This window comes from Myxocyprinus asiaticus, chromosome 41 (genome assembly GCF_019703515.2).
Source record: "Myxocyprinus asiaticus isolate MX2 ecotype Aquarium Trade chromosome 41, UBuf_Myxa_2, whole genome shotgun sequence".
NCBI classification, from domain to species: Eukaryota; Metazoa; Chordata; class Actinopteri; order Cypriniformes; family Catostomidae; genus Myxocyprinus; species Myxocyprinus asiaticus.
The window spans coordinates 32993371-33011527 of NC_059384.1; the positions used below are offsets into that span (position 1 = coordinate 32993371).

The 18157-nt window shown below is 36.6% G+C and overlaps 1 protein-coding gene across 1 annotated transcript in view; it reads right to left on the minus strand.

Moving 5' to 3' along the window:
* Positions 1–479: 479 nt before the first annotated feature.
* Positions 480–18157, minus strand: part of LOC127431854 (caveolae-associated protein 1-like) — a 31925-nt gene continuing 14247 nt past the window's right edge. Inside the window, exon 2 of the mRNA XM_051682467.1 lies at positions 480–4289. Within this exon, the coding sequence (XP_051538427.1) occupies positions 3426–4289 (864 nt within the window). The 3' untranslated portion in view covers positions 480–3425. The remainder of the gene's footprint in view (positions 4290–18157) is intronic.

Below are 18157 nucleotides of genomic sequence, written 5' to 3' on the forward strand. Positions count from 1 at the left end.
CATAGTTGTATTCACATTCTTTGCAATCTCTGTCACTGAAACATGTAACTTAATTAGAATTGTCATTAGTCTCTATCAGATAGAGGTGTTATATTTGAATCAACTGATATACCTTGAATACAGGTAATCTACATTTTTACATTTTACATTACTATTTACAACCAATCAGTGATGATTTGGGGTGAGGATTTAAAAGAGATGAATACTCATTAAATCAGTTATTTTGGATTTTAGATTTGTAATTATTTTAGATCATGTTGTAATGATCTGTTTACACTTTGACATTAAAGACTATTGATCAGTGGCATGAAAAGCCAAATTAAATCCATGGTGGATCAATGTACCAAAATATGTTAAAAGTCCAAGGTGGCATGTACACTTTAGTCAGATGTGGAAAAAGTACTCTTGTCTATGTACAGAGAGGTGTTCTATCTTTATTATTATTATTAATAATATTTTATCAATAAACAGCACTCATGGATTGTGAAGCAGACTGCTTTTATTAACACATTAGTGGTTAAGAAGTGTGACATTACAAGTGAGTATTAATATGCATCACCAGCTACACAAGCAAATATTCAACAACAAAGGTAATATGCTTAAAGTAAAACAGGAGTTTTGCAAGACTACGAAGCAATTATAAAATTTTACAAACTGAGCAGTGAAGATAATGGTAAAGGACCTCTCTGGAAATATCAGAGAAACATAAGAAATGTCTGTTTGGTGTAACAGCAGTAATTCATATTCATTTGGTTAAAGTACAGATCAAGACGTGCTGCTGGCAGTACATGTGATTGTGCTTGCAGGACATATGATTTTTGCCATTCATACCTATTTTGTAAGAACGTTTGTGCTCTTCGATCTATAGATGACAGGCAAAGGCTCACCACTCATTGGCCCATTACAACATTAGCACACATGTCCACCAGGGGACATGCAAATGTTACACAAACAGTAGTTTTAAATGTGTTATGAGCACTGATGCCTTTTTGCTGAACTTTTGCAAAATAAAGCAAGACTGCAGAGCTAGAGTTGGGTAATTTTATATATAATATAAAACATATAAAATTAAAACAAAGTTCAATTAAATATACTGTATACTGTATATTTAATTAAAAAAAATACTTTTATATTTTTGATGATTTGCAAAACATTAGGAGGATAAAATTATGTATTAAATTCTGTTTGATGTGACAGCCTGTTTTAAGAAAAAGTTACATTATTCAACCCTAAAATTACAATGTGTATATATATATATATATATATATATATATATATATATATATATATATATCTTGTTTTGTTTCCCCAGCTTTTATGATAAGTGAAGTTTAGACTGTTGACTTGCTCTAAATGTGAGAATATTGCATGAATTAAAATCATCTTCTAGTTGGATAGAACCACTTATCCAAGTCTGTTGTTCATTTGATCACATGGTCATTGGTCTCATTTATTCTAAATAACCTAATAATGTTTCCAGAGACCTCTGGCCCAATGTTGCATCTTATTGGTCAGCGTGCCCAATTCCCACCCCTTGCCCAACAATTTAAATAAGGTTAAAGTTGAACTCAGTATTTTTTCATGTAGTGCTGGACTTAGCAGTATCCATGCAGCATCATGCAAAAGCATGGGTTTTTATTACCAGTGCCACTGAAGAAATGCACTATTTGAAGTCTACCATGATTCATTTATTTTGTGAGCAAAAGTGTCCAATAAAGTAAGTAATATTAATCTTAAGTTAGCCCCTGTGAGGCAACCCGCTACATTTAAAAATATACCAGCAATGAGTTTGGAAAAGTGGACAAAAATGACCAGAATTGCCCAATTTGAAAGAACAAATCTGTCAGGGGCAAAGAAATGTCATTACTAAGACCTCTAGTTACTTTTATGTATTCTGTCAGCTATTTTGAGTTTTTCGAAAAACATTTTCTAACTCCTCCTCAACTAGAAAAAGTAGATTTTTCAGAAAACTCAAAATGGCACTCAGAAATGTTGATTCTAGCTCATACGGTTGTGAAGATATTAGAGAAAACATAAGTGCATATTATAATCAGTACAAATACAATAGGGCTCCAGCACCGTCGATGCTTTATATAAGGCTACCGAGTATACATGATTAAAAAAAAAAAAAAATCACAAGTTACAATTCAATTCTTTCTGTGTAAAGCTTTTTTTTAATAAGGGAAAAAATTACTGAGTGCACCTTTATCACGAGGAACTAATTTACTTGGTCTGTTCTTAAACTTAGTGAGCTGCCTTGCTGTCTCCTGCCTACACAGGCAGCTGTCTTCTATGGCAGCATCCTTATTGACATGATGTCTCATAAGAGAGCGATTTGGAAGTTATACATAGGCGGCAGCTCTGCGCATCAATCAAATAGCGCTCACACGCGCACGCGAGACTCCACACGCAACTGATTTCAATACAAATGATGCGGGAGGAATATAGTGATCCTCTAATGAGCATAAATATGCATAATACAAACACATTTTGGGTAAAATTGTCAGTTTTCTATGATATTAAACAAAATTTGAAAGATACTTTTCAGTACTGAATGGAATATAAGTATATATAATCCAAATTTCTCTCTTCAACCGGCATCTTGAATTTATTTCACCGCTCATCACGGTGCATTCTGGGATCACCTACCTGGGGAAGAGTACATATGATGCCTGATCATATAACTAATTTTGGCCAAATTCTAAGGTAGCATCATAATTAGGATACCTACCTTTTGGAACAGCCTTTGCTTCAGGAGCATGCCTATGATGTCTTAAAATGTTGCCTCCGAAGGAAGCTCATTAGGTTGAGGAAAAGACCCAATAACTGGAGTCACCTTACATTTTAAAATTTTGCTGCCAGAAAAGATGCAAACACACACATACACACACAAATGGACACATGTACTTTTCCCTGCAACATCCAAAATCTGGACCAGCAGTATGTAGCACACACACTTAGGGCACCTACACACTAGAGTATGTCTGAGAACACTGCGAATCCATTGATTTTAATGGGGATAGAGGAAAAATGCAAGTATTAGTGAAAGTGACTCTGTCATACATCCAGTGGTTCTTTTGGAAAATCCAGTTCACCCAGAGCTGGGCAACTGGTTGTCAACTGGTTGTCTCAAGGGGGAGTCGTACGGGACAGGGTGGGGGATGTTGGTCCCCTTGATTGTGTTTCATTCTCGATTGGGGAGGTGTCAGAAGTTTATGGGGGTGCACAAGGAAAATCTTGGGGGCCAATGAACCCCCCCACCCACATTCCTACTTGATTTTAAACTTATCCAGCTGTTTCCACACACTTAAAATGCATCTTTCACTTTCCTATTTGTAAAATGCCCCATCAGAGTTTTCTTTAGTGTGTAGGCACCCTTATACAGACATACACACATATACACAAGTAGACAATGTTTTTTTCCTCTAATCGCTGTCTCTATCGTGGTCTTTTTCCAACAACACCAGCTCCGAGTCGTCTCCCATCTCCAGCAGTGCCTGCATCTCAGGGCTGTCCTCTGTCTCCTCGTCCTCCTCCACCATCTCGCCACCTTCCATCTCCATCTCCTCATCTTCTCCTCCCTTCATTGCATTGTCCACCTCCTCTGTGTCCCCACCTACCTCCACCATCTCGGTTCCCTGGATCTCCACTTCGCCCTCACGGATTTTCTTCACGTGGAAGGTGAATGGCGGCACCTTGTAGACAGCCGTTTTGGAGCGGGCATAAATGGTGTGGTCAGGTGTGAAGGATTTCATCACCTTCTTCTGCGAGGACTTGAGCTTCTCCTTCCGCTCAGGGTTCACAGACATGCGAGTGCTGAGTTTGCCCATCTTTTTTTCTATGTTGTGACGGGTTTTCTCCAGGTTCTCTCGGGTCTTCTGTTTGGTTTTCTCCAGGTTCTCTCGGGTCTTCTGTTTGGTTTTCTCCAAGTTCTCTTTGGTCTTCATACGAGTTTTTTCCAAGTTGTCTTTGGTCTTCTGTTTGGTCTTCTCTAAGTTCTCCTTCGTCTTTTGCTTGGTTTTCTCCATCTTTTCCTTGGAGAAAGCGGTTTTTATGTTTTGGACACGTTGCAGACTGCTGCGTTTGATACGCTCTGCCCGCGTTTCCTCAATGGTCTCCTCGATTTCGACCTCCTCTTCATCAGAAGACAGGTCCAGATGTCCTTTTTCTTTGTCCTCTCCTCCTTCTTCCGCAGCCACTTTAAGTTCTAATTCCCCTTCTCGCTCTGCTGGTTCTGAAATCTTCATAGACTTGGCTACATTCACTTTTGAAGGTACCTTTACATCATCCTGTGGAAAGATAGCAAAATAAGTATGTGAGTCACAGTGATGAAGGCATGAAAACATACACATTCCTCAAAGCAGTTTAAATTTATTTCACTATCAAGGTTTAGAAATGCACTGAGTGGCTAACTAAAAATGGTTATTTGTAGAAATATCAGAATTCTCTGTCCAATGAATAACTTAAAGTGACATGGCCTTGAGCCCAAACTAGTCATGTAAAAACTCACTTACAAAAAATATAGAGTTCTGGCAAACTAGCTGCAAACATGCCACAAATTTCCCACTCATTATTTCACATGCAAATGAGATTGTGGTTCTTCGCAAATGTATGCCAGAAGTTTGCAGCTCTTCAGCAGTAGTGGTGATCCTGCAGTAAACCTTTGGCAACAATGGACAATTTGCCACAAGTTTGCCATGAACTCTGGAGTTTTGTAAGGGCTGTCAAACATTTTACTGTTGGCATTGTTATATTCCAACATATATTTGTATTTGTTAACAATTGAGGAAAAAAAAAGTGACTGAGACAGATGAAAAGTACATTGCTGGAACAATCGTCCTATTATGCATGTGTTTAGTATTTATAAGTGTGTATCCAGATTTTTCAAGGATTTTCATCTCTTTCAGCCTCCACACTTGACTCCATTTATTTGTGGTATTTGAAAAGTCAAAGATCACTATTATTATTGCTTAAAGTTAGCAATATTTGAGCATCACTATTATTATTGCTTACAGTTTGCATTTTTTAATTTGAACAAACCAAACCCAAAGTATTCAACTATGGTGCATAACTCATCCAACACCATTTTGCATCGCAAAACACTTAACAACCACCCAGAACACCCTAGCAACCACATAGCAATGTGCTAAAAACTACCCAGAACACATTAGCGACCATATAGCAGTGCACTGGCAAGCAACGGCATAACAATGCCCTGGAAATCACCCAGAACATCTTAGCAACTGCATAGCAACACTCTGGATATCACCCAATACACCTTAGTGACCATACAGCAACAAATTGGCAACTAAACAGGACACATTAGCAACCACGTAGCAATATCATGGCAACCATCATGCTGGTGAGTTCTGCATAGAAAAGAACCACCAGATTTTCTTCAAAAATGTAAATAAAAAAATCTTCTTTTCCACTGTTGTATCTCTCCCCTCAGGGCAGAGAGAACTTAACAAGCTTCCTTTGCCAAAAGTATGTAACAGATCCCTAAAGCAGCAGGGGCAGCCAAAAACAATCAATGTCCTGTCTTTATTTGTCCCATTTAATGGCCCTATTGTTCAGCATCCGTGCAAACGATGACGGTGACCTTACACGCAAAGACAAATACCCACCCACCCACTCAACTCACAATAAGACATACAGGAGAATGTATTTGATTTCATTAGGCTCACTCATTTGATTTTAATATGTTTCTGGGTCACTAAAAACCCTTTATTTGGCAATTGTGGGGTAGGTATTTTTTCTAGGGTCATTTAACACCAGGTGCCATTTGTGTTTATAATTACTTAAACAATGAAACTTTCACTGTGTTACTTAAGGCATTTTTCTAAATACATCAACAAATAACCAGTAACTTTCTTTCATTTTTAAACGTTTTTTGACCTGTTCCCACCCCTGGGTGTCCAACATCCTCTTGCTATCTAAGCAAATACACACTTTTTGAATGACCCTATAAATTATATAAAATGTCAAATCGACCCATGCTATATAATGCATATGCATATATAGTATAAAATTGCTATTTAAAAAATGATAAATGAATTCAAACAAGAGGTTGTCACATGGAGAACCGACAAGTGCACACCACCATTAGAACATGCATGACCCTCAGCTAGAACTGTTCTGATGTTTTTGTTTTCTTTCTTTTGTTGTCCTTTCTTCTATTCTTTCATCGTCCTTCCCTTCCGACCTGACTCCCACCCACCCTCCTGCCCGACCCTAATTCCCAGCATTCCATCCAGTGAAGCCCCTCGCTCCCGAGCGCAATATGTTCCTACAGCACAGCACAATGCACAGGCTTGTTTGAAAAGGAGAAATGTTTTCCATCAGTGTGATACAGTGAGTCATCCCGGTTTGCCCCGGTAAAGACTCTGCCAACATTCCCAAACCAACAAACAAACATAAAGATGTCTTTGTTTGTTGTCTGATTTATCCTCACGTCTGCAGCAAGCAGGAACAAATAATCTACATTGGGAGAACAACAAACAAGCAATCAGAAAGTCAGTATGAATAAAGGGTCTTTGCTGCTGCGAGGTGTATAATTTAGATGCAATTCCAAATAGTCAAAAATACACCAAAACTGACACATCATACTGAACACAATGTCTTTATTCATTGTGATGTATTTCACAGATATTCATGTTTGTGTTATTTCATGAGGGTGATGTAAGCCTGATTTATCTAAACTCAAGGCTTTAATTTATGTCATTATAAAGAGTAAAGGTTGTCCGGAGTGGAAGTGAAACAAATGTGCCATAGAAGCGACACGAAATGACGTGGTTACTTCAGTAAATGTGCTTTTCATGTCGAATTAGTTTTTAAAACACTATCGGTTAGGTTAAGGCATTGGTAAAGGGTAAAGATGTCTGTTTTGTTCACCTCTCATTTATCTTTTAGAACACCATTGGTTAGGTTTAGGCGAAAGTTTTAGGTTAGGGAGATTCTAGGGACATTTTACTCATTAAAACCCCCATCTAATATTCACCTTAAAGGGATAGTTCATAAAAAAGGGATATTCTCTCATCATTTACTAACCCTAATGCCATCCCAGATGTGTATGACTTCTTTCTTTATCAGAACACATTTGAAGAAAAATAGAAAAATATCTCAGCTTAGTAGGTCCTTAAAATGCAAGTGGATGGTGATTAGACCTTTGAATCTCCAAAAAGAACAGACAGTCAGCATAAAAGTCTTCCATATGACTCCACTGGCTAAATGAATGTCTTCAAAAGCTAAACGATTGCTTTTGCTGCGAAAAAGAAAAAGTAGTTTTTAAATATAAATCATTGGGTTTTTCAAAGGGTTCAAATATGATCTCAGACCAGCAAAGTTCAGAATATTCAAAGGGCATCTCTTTTGGTCTGATCTAGCCACTAATGGCCCAAAGGTCAAAAGGTTGCTGGTCTTGTGTAAACAGCATTCTTTAAAAGCAGCTGTAATGGAAGAACTTTAAGATGGAAAACATGTATGGAAGTCAGGCAGTCACCTTGGTGGGCCGACATCCCAGAGTGCCTCTCTCAAGTTAATGTTGCATTGTTCTGCTGAGCAGAGAGGAAGGTACACACACACACTCCACCATAAGAAATTATGGAATATGTGAGTAAATGTGTGTATGAGTGCAAGCGATAAGAGCGGTGGAGTTACATTTCACATTCCCAAGAAAGATTTCCTTAGAAATTGTTCCCTTTTGAAAGTCTAGATGCCACAATCCAAGTCTAAATTCCCTCATACCATAAGACAAAGATCCCTTCATATGTTCATTGTTATGCACTGTATGCACAGGGTCTATATTTAATGCCATCTGTAACATGCTGTTGCATTGAAAGATGTTGCAAAGGTATGATTTATTTTTGCATTGTGGTTTGGGGGGGAGGGGGTGCATGTAGTTATACATTATAGTCTATATACATCAAACCGACTTTGACTTCATATGTACGTGACATGGGTTCTTTCTTTCTCACCTTGTGGTCTGGGAAAGATTATGTCACACTATAGCTTTCACCCTTTATTTTATCTCTCAAACACAAGATGTGTGCACACATACATACACACACACTATCAAAAAGCTTTTCATAACTTTTTTGAAAGTGTGGTCTGAAGACGATCTGACTCTAATTTGGGAAAGATGTGATGAACGCTGTAGGAGGAGTTTGAAAAAGTATGTTTTTAGTAGGTTTTAAGTATGACCGACCAGGGCAAAATTGGTATCACTGTTTTTGGCATGACCAAAGCAATGTAAAGAATCAGAAAACACACACACACACACACACACACACACACACACACACACACACAGAAACACGTAAATGCATACGAGTAGCTTAAAGAGAGCAAAGACCACAACACACAGTTTAACTTTTCCATGAGTCAACCACAGAAACAGGGAGGCCTGAGGGCGAAAGAGATTGACATAATTTATGAGTTCATGGACAGAAGAGTTGTTTGTGTATGTCTCCTGGACAGTTTACGTCCATGTGTTTGTCACAGTATGTATAAACATAAACTAACACAACAAGAGCTCTGTTGACTGTGACTGTCCCATGAGGTGTGGTTTGGTTTACTGGCACTTTCCATGAATTTTCCCAAAATTCTTAAAAAATTATGTTTTTTTGTTTTTGTTTTTTTCCAACAAATTGTCAGTGAAAGGAGGTGCTTAACCTTCAGACCACCATGCTGTGTAAAGTCCTTTCCACGTTCCTTGGCCCTTGGCCCTTATGTTTAGGCCTATAACTCTTGGCCTAGACACACAATTCTTTTAACCTATATGTTCCTCTGATTTCTTGGCTCATACCAAGTCGCATGGACACCATGGTTACAATTTATATAAGACCAAACCATTCTCATATAATGCCTTAATAAAGTCAACGGCGAGCACGCCAAAGAGGTCGATCTCGTTAAGCTTTATCTTGGCAATGATTTGCTGCATTAAAACGAAACTTGGTATATGGCATCATAACGAAGACCTGAGGGTCCCTGAGCAGTTTCGGCACACCGCCACCTACTGGTTAAGAAATATTATTTATTTATTTATTTATTTATTTTTGCTCATAACTTTGGAATATTTTGGCCTAAAATCATGGTCTCTTTAGATGCCTTGGAACATACAGAGTCGAATGATACCCAGTGTTCTAAAGTCGGCCGCATTGGGCATCAGCTATTTTTTATTTAGTTGTAAAATGCTGTATTTTGCAAACGCATTGCCGTATCAAGGCAAGATTTTGTACGAGTCATCGGCATCATGCCATGAAGGTAACTGAGATGTTTGGGGCCAGCACATGGTCACAAATAAAGAAATGTTTAAAAATGCTTAGAAACCTTTATTCATGTGGTCTATTGTCATGAGACTGCTTCTTTACATTGCTTTGGTCATGCCAAATACAATGATACCAATTTTGCCATGGTCAGTCATACTTAAAACCTACTAAAAACATACTTTTTCAAACTCCCCCTACAGCGTTCATCACATCTTTCCCAAATTAGAGTCAGATCGTCTTCAGACCACACTGTCAAAAAAGTTATGAAACGCTTTTTGATAGACCAAACCATTCTCATATAACACGTCACTGAATTTGATGGCAAGATGCCAAAAAAGATCTGAGGCTGTTTCTCAGCAATTCTTTAACATATTGAGATGAAACTTTGCACGTGTCATTGCGACTATGAAATAACGCTACCATATACATTTGGTGACAGCACCACCTATTGGTAAAACATAATAAGCAATTGTATTTATGTGTTCTATTTATTCTGATATTGTTGTTTGATTTTAATTGTTGTTTGATCAAAACCTCTGAGGTTGAGGCATTTTAAAGTGGTTTAAAAACATTTGATAGCTACTTTACTTGTGAGGTTAATTTTATGTTAGATAATAGTTTATCCAAACATATTTAATAGTTCTCAAAAAAAAAAAAAAAAAAAAAAAAAAACACACAAAAAAAAAAAAACATGGGATCTGTGCCTCTAATGCTTTTTCTGCTTTAGCTGACGTTTTGTGTTCATCACATAATATTTAGTATGGATAGTATGTGAATAGAGATGCAGGGCTTATTACTCTCCTCACATGGCCTGACCTGTGTTCTTGTTCACTGTATTTTCTGACTTTTTGCCGTTGAAACACAAGTGCTAGCTTTACAGGTCACATACAGTGGATGCACTACAAATATCTGACAGACTGAGAAGTTGTAAAATTTCAATAATGGTCTATTTTTATATTAGTTTAAATTACCCTAATACATATATATTTTATGTTGTCTCAATATAGTCAACATTTTTAGTTAAAACTGACAATGCATGGCAAGTGTGAGTCTGATAAAGCAGTTGTTATATTTAATAATTTGCAGAGTTGGGGAGCGTACTTTTAAAAGTGTACTGATGCGCAGTGTCAAATACACAGAACGTATAATAGTCCTAATTGTAGAGAGCACATCAATATGAAGACTAAGACAAATCCCTACCCACCGTGGACATTTCACAGGTAAAATGGTGCTCACACGTGTCCATACGACCAACAACACTTACTGCTTTGGCCACTGGGGGCAGTGTTTCGAATTATGGTAAGGACAGACCAATTTTAGCTAAAGAAAAGTCAGCCTATTGTTTCCAATTTCACTTTGAGATCAGTCTGGTTTTATGGAGCAAAGAAAGCCTTTTTCTCAAATATTGCAAAAGTATCTTTCCAAAGATGAGATAAAAGAATGTCAGTGTCATAAATTGTATAGTAAAACATAATTAGAACAAGAAACTAAGCTGGAAAAGTTTGCCACATGTCAGCAGACTGACAGATAAGTTAAAAAATGTGTGTGTGCGTGCATGCGTGTGTGTGTGGGCAGGTTTGGGTGGTTTACGAGGACATTTTTTTAGGTTACAAAGTCGTAATTACAAGAGTATTATGCTATAAATGTGGTTTATGAGGACATTTCTAGTGTCCCCATAATTCAAATCGCTTAAAAAACATACTAATCAATGTTTTTTTGTTTTGTTGTTTTTTTTTTTTTTTTGAAAATGTAAAAATGCAGAAAGTTTTTTGTGAGGGTTAGGTTTAGGGGAAGGGTTAGGGTTAGGGATAGAATCTATAGTTTGTACAGTATAAAAATCATTATGTCTATGGAGAGTCCTCATAAGGATAGCCGCACCAACGTGTGTGTGTGTGTGGGGGGGGGGGGGGGGGGTATTTCCACTGCCTCACACAAGCACTTCTCTTTAGTCACAAGTGAAGAGCTCTTTCACATCTGCCTGACTACGGCCGGCCGTGTCACCATGGCAATGAGGGAATCCCTCCATCCACAACACCCACAACACCCTCCACCCCATCTTTCCATTCAAAGCCAGCCACCACCTCCACAAACTTCATCACAGGGTCTGAGCAGAGGAAAAATGAGTGGGTGTGGGGTTTTCCCATGAATATAGCACCGATGTGTGGAGGGGATTCCTCCGGACACGTTACATAATGTTTTCATGGCAGGAAACACAGTGGAATACCAGGATTGGGAGTGTAGATGTGTATGTGAAAGTGGAGCACAAAGGCTTTCACATACATCCAAAAAACATACAAAAGCAGAAAGGTAAAAACATATCATAAACCAATCATATCATAATCTAAAACCAAACTTTCGCTTTCTCTAAACAGAAGTTTTTGAAGCTACTGTAATATCCTATTTAAAACAACAACTCGGAGCCTTGCTGACTACAAGTTATGTAATACAATTTATGTACTATTATGTATTATAACTACAAGTTAGGCATAAGCCTAACTGTCTATTTAAGGTTGACGAGCAACATGTCACATTAATACAGAATTCAACTGATTTGTGGTCACAGGTGTGTGTATATGAGATATTTTACAAAGGCTTTGAACACACTCCAATCCAATCAGAACTTAAAGTCAAAACTATCAGTTTTTATAATGATAATCCTTCCTTATTATATTAACAGAGGATCAGAGGTACAGATTAATGGGGAAATATCTGTGTGAACTGACTCAGATTATTCTTTTCAGCTGCTCTTTTGGTGAGTTATTTTCTCTCATTTAATGTTTCACATACACACACAGAGAAAGAGAGAAAGAGGAGGGGGATGGGTTGAGAGAGAGATTTGACTATATAAAGTAATGGTATGATGGCTTTCCCTGCAGGGAATATTGTTTGATGAATCAGAGAGCTGTTGTAAAGAGAGACCGAGCTGGTGTACTTTTACAACATCAAATGAAACTGTTTGATGTCACAAACACTGGGTGTTTCCATAGCAACCACACAACAGTGTCCCCATGGTGACCATCAAGACAACTGTGGCAACTGTGACCAAAGCAACTGTGGATATCCATGTGGAATGCAGTGTAAACTTTAAGGAATCTTTCCAGTGTTTCCTTTAAAATGCCGGATCTGGCAAGCATCCACTGGAACATGCCACTCTGAGAAAGTTAATATTGTCATAGAACACACAAAGCAATGTTTTATTTTCATTTTTATCAACAGCGGGCTATTCAAAAATTTTTCCTAAAGGTCTGGAGCATGGCGCATGGAGCATGCAATTCACGCTTTGCTGCCAATTTCATAAGCAAAGCATGAAGTTTCCAGTCTGACGTGAGCTGTAACCATTGTGTTAGGCTGACTTTAAGCTACATCCAGTACTAGGACTGGACCTTGTGATGGCGGTGGCAGAAATGTCTCAAGCAGTAGATATTTTGCGGTAACATGTTCCCTTCATTAAGGGTTTATGAAGATGTTCATTAATAACTAATCATGTATTTGCAAATGCATTATAAATCATTAATATGCTGTTATAACAACATGTATAAAAAGGGTGACTTTTATGCAATATCTGCCAAAATATAAACCATTTCACCTCACATGTTATAAATGCTTAATGACACTTAGTTAACATTAGTAATCTATGAAAATGTACCTTAACATAAAGTGGACAGATACAGTATGATGCATTTATTAAAGAATTGCCAACATTAGAAACTTATGTACATAAAGTTCAGTATGGTTTCACAGTCATCAAGATATATTTTTTAAAATACATTGTGAATGAGCATGAAGAGCTGAAAAGTGTTTTAGGGACTTTATGTAACTAGGACAAGGTAAGTTGGGACAGCACTCAGAGTAGCATCATTCTTTTGACATCAAAATGACAAGAAAAGTGACAACACAAGTGAGTCAAGACATAACAGTAATGAATATAAACACAAAATGTCATAATTACTCCTTTTAATCTCACTATAATAGTGTATTTGGTAACACTTTACAATAAGGTTCCATTTGTTAACAATAGTTAATGCATTAGGTATCATGAACAAACAATTAACTATATATATATATATATATATATATATATATATATATATATATATATATATATATATATATATATATACAGAAGAATTGTTCAGGATACAAAGTAAAACCCACAGGTAACTTAAGGAGAAATACAGGCTGCTCTGGAAAAAGACAGTGTGGTTGTTTCAAGGAGCACAATACGAAGATACTTGAACAAAAATGAGCTGCATGGTCGAGTTGCCAGAAAGAAGCCTTTACTGCGCCAATGCCACAAAAAAGCCCGGTTACAATATGCCCAACAACACCTTGAAACGCCTCACAGCTTCTGGCACACTGTAATTTGGAGTGACGAGACCAAAATAGAGCTTTATGGTCACAACCATAAGCGCTGTGTTTGGAGAGGGGTCAACAAGTATTGTGCTCCTTGAAACAACCAAACCGTCTTTTTCCAGAGCAGCCTGTATTTCTCCTGAGGTTACCTGTGGGTTTTTCTTTGTATCCTGAACAATTCTTCTGGCAGTTGTGGCTGAAATCTTTCTTGGTCTACCTGACCTTGGCTTGGTATCAAGAGATCCCTGAATTTTCCACTTCTTAATAAGTGATTGAACAGTACTGACTGACATTTTCAAGGATTTGGATATCTTTTTATATCGTTTCCATCTTTATAAAGTTCCATTACCTTGTTACGCAGGTCTTTTGACATTTCTTTTCTGCTCCCCATGGCTCAGTATCTAGCCTGCTCAGTGCATCCACGTGAGAGCTAACAAACTCATTGACTATTTATACACAGGCACTAATTGCAATTTAAAAAGCCACAGGTGTGGGAAATTAACCTTTAATTGCCATTTAAACCTGTGTGTGTCACCTTGTGTGTCTGTAACAAGGCCAAACATTCAAGGGTATGTCAACTTTTGATCAGGGCCATTTGGGTGATTTCTGTTATCATTATGATTTAAAAAGGAGCCAAACAACTATGTGATAATAAATGGCTTCATATGATCACTATCCTTAAATAAAAGACAGTTTTTTTTTTGCATGATCAGTCATATTTTCAAAATCAATGCCAAAATTTCACAATTTCTGCCAGGGTATGCACACTTTTGAGCACAACTGTGTATATATATATATATATATATATATATATATATATATATATATATATATATATATATATATATATTACAAAATTTACTAAGCTTAGTTAATGTTAGTTAATAAAAATACTATTGTTCACTGTTAGTTCATTTTAGTTCATAGTGCATTACTACTGTTACCAAATACAACTTTTGATTTAAAAAAATTATTACTGTATGTTGAGATTAATAAATGTAATGATAATTGTTAGTTCATGTTAACTATTGCTAGCAAATTGAAACTTATTGTAAAATTTATTTTTGCTGCATTGTGAAATATATCATGAATTAAGGCATTTTATGTTTTTGATTTAAAAAAGTATGAATAAGTGTGTTTATTAAGCCTTTATAAAGTGTAAGTTAAATTGCTCACTATTTGGCAAGTACTGGATTAAAGATTTTTATCCATGTTGCTATAACTGCACACAAATGATTTATAATGCATTTGTGAATGACTTATAACCCCTTTATAAACCCTTAACAAAGCAAATTTTAATGCAAACGCTTACCAACGTGTACAGTACTCTTTCCTATCAATTACAGTAGAGGATATTTAGCTTGTTATTCAGAGCATGCATCCTGCCATCAGACTGTTGTGCCCTCTGATTTAGAGTGGTGCCGAGCACTACAATCATGGTTGCCATGGCACTGCCGTGTTACTCTTTCCAATAACAATGGGAGGAGAGAGAGGGAGGCTTGTGTTTACACAGAGATTTATGACTGTGTGGAACCAGCATATCCTCTCAATGTGCCCGTAGTAATGTACAAAACGCTCCCCTGAACAACAAAAAACAGATTAAAACTTATGCTCCTTATATTTCCAAACTTTCTTTGCAAGACACTGAATGAAGTACAGCTACACAATCAAGGAGCGTATCCCTAAAAATAACTGGATCAAAAAAATGTCCACTCTCGTAAATTCCTGTTTACTTAAATGAAAAGACTACACTCTAGGCTCTTACATATCCAGAAGCCATCTATATTTCCACTGCACTGTTTATATACATTGTATTTTTTTATAAGCACTGGATTTGTACTGCTTTGGTAACGTAAGACTTACCAATGAAATGAGAGTTTTGCCCTACTCAGTAAAGATTAATAGTTCTCTTGTGTGCTTAGACAACATGTTATAAAAACTGACTCTATATACTTTCTAAATGCACATTCCTGCTGTTATTGTGCACAATTTATTGGTGCATGTAATATATATATATATAAAAAGATGCTTGTGTTCATGATTTTTTTAATCAAAATATCATGTTGTTATAACTACATTCGAGTCCCACTCTATATTTTAACTTTGATTGTAGTGTTTTACATAGAAGCACGTCAAATTACATAAGTAAAATTAGTTGCAAAACAGCATGTCATGTTGACTGTAATCCACTCCCACTCCCAAAACTTTGCAGTGTGTTCATGGCCAAAAAATTATACTTGAACCAATAAATGCCCAGAGTTCAATTATGGCTATCTCTCTCTTTAATCATTTTTATTACTCTAAAGGGGACTCTTGTATATCAAAGGATAATGCTAACTCTATGTAGGCCATCTATGGCCATCATTCATCTTAGACAAGTATGAAGGAACCAGTGTTGAGGATTAACTAACTAAAAGTAAACTACTAAATTATACAAATTTCTTAGTAGCATGAGAGTAGCTCAGCTGTTTTCAAAACTTTTAACTTTCCCAGTAACAAGCTACTTTTTCCAATGATTAGTTTTCCAAAATGTTTTGTAGAATAACCTCAAGTAGTGGTGGAAAGTCTGATTCATTTTAATGAATCATTTTTATTCGGTTTATTCATTTCCAGTGGCGGGCCGTGCATTTACAGTCTAGGCCTTCAGTGTGATTCATGCCATTAAGAAAACACAGTTTCACAATGAATAAGACACCCTATGCCTTTGGGCATCATACATTATGTCACAGCTAACTAATAATATAAATTGACATTTTAAAAACACGTACACATGAAAGCCAGAACTTGAAACGACACTTAATGCTCAAGCAAGTTCAATTTTATCTGCAGCATGACTGCTTATGAAATGAACGTCTCCCAAACAGACATTCAAAAATCATAATTTTTCATATGAATCTACAAAGGAGGTCTATAATACCTGGAAAAATCTATCTAATAATATTTGCGATTTAAATGTTGCATGCAATAAATTTCGTTTCGTCAGGGTACACAGTTATGCTGCATTCCATTCAAGTTGGATGTGGGATATTCCTACTTTATATCTCCGACCATAAATGCATTCCATTCCCCGATATTCGGAAGATGACGTTTAAGGAAACAAAACTTCTAGTTTAGATGTGTATGTGCATTCTTGTTGTTTTTTTGTTTTTGTTTTTTTGAAAGTATAATTTTTTTTAATGTTTTTTAATGTTTTTTTTATTTTGGGGGGGGGGGGGGGTTTAATGTTTATAATTTATTCCATATTTTATGTTGTGTTTGTTTGTCTTATGAATGGAATCAATAAAAATTGTTAAAACCCAAAAAAATTATACATGGTATACAAAATTATTAATTAATCGAATTAATCGCATATATACATATTTGTGGAGAAAGCCCCTCAAATAACAGTAATTTAATATATATTGAAATAATTATAAATACTTACATTTAAATAATTACAAGTAAAATATATATTATAAAAAATTATAATTAAGATAATTAAAATGGATTACATTGTAGTGGCAGAGGAGTTAAGCATTGATAAGACAATACATAAAGTGGCTTTAGAATCCAATATATTATTTATTTCCATATTATTGAACATAAGCCTATCATTAGCCTACAGTCCTCAACAATTCATTTTGCAAATTAATTCATCAATCAGTCCGAAATTTATTATAATGGCTTTTCTAAGGCTGCGTCAATGTAGACCTGCATCAGACGGACCCTTTTGGAGCATCTCACTTTGGTTGTGTCGTGTCAGAAACATACCGTTTTTAGATTGTTGTGTCAAGTTAAACTCCAATTTCGATTTCATTGTTTCTTTGTTTTCGAGTTGTTTGTAGTTTCAAAGTAGCTTCCCCAACACTGAAAGGAACAAACATGCAAAGGCTAAAACGGAGAACAGGAGGTTAGAATAAGTTTGAGAAAAAGAAAGAGGGTGTAGGAGAACGAGAGAGAGTGAGATAATGCATCTGCCAAACTGCAGATAAACACAGGCCAAAAGATAGTGCTTAACATGCCAGCCAGAATTACACTGGCAAACTGCTACACCTCATGCCAATCTGAAGATTAACTGCACAGAAACAACTCAAAAAGACACACAGCACTGAGCTATGCCAGCAGTGAATATAGCCATCCATTCTGCTGAACATGAGGCTTTGTAAACGTCTGGACCAGATCAATTACAGAGAGCCTAATCAGTGAGCCCTCTCCCCCTCATAATCAAATAACTATGCAGCGGAGACTATTTATAACAACCACTAGTGCCTTCCCTTCCCTTCTCACAGATGTGTGTGTGAGTTAGCTGTGTTTTGTCTTTCTGTTCCTTTAAAGGGATAGTTAGCCCAAAAATGAAAATTAGCAGAATGTCCAAGCTGCTCTCTGCCATGCAATGAAAGAGAATGGTGACTCCAAAAGCTCCATAAAAGTAGTCCATATGACTTGTGAGCCATATTCCAAGACTTCTGAGGCCATATGAACAACCTTCGCGTTGGGAGTGTGCCTAGGATGCCTGAAAATATTGCTTACTGAGGCAGCTCACTAGGTTTTAAAAC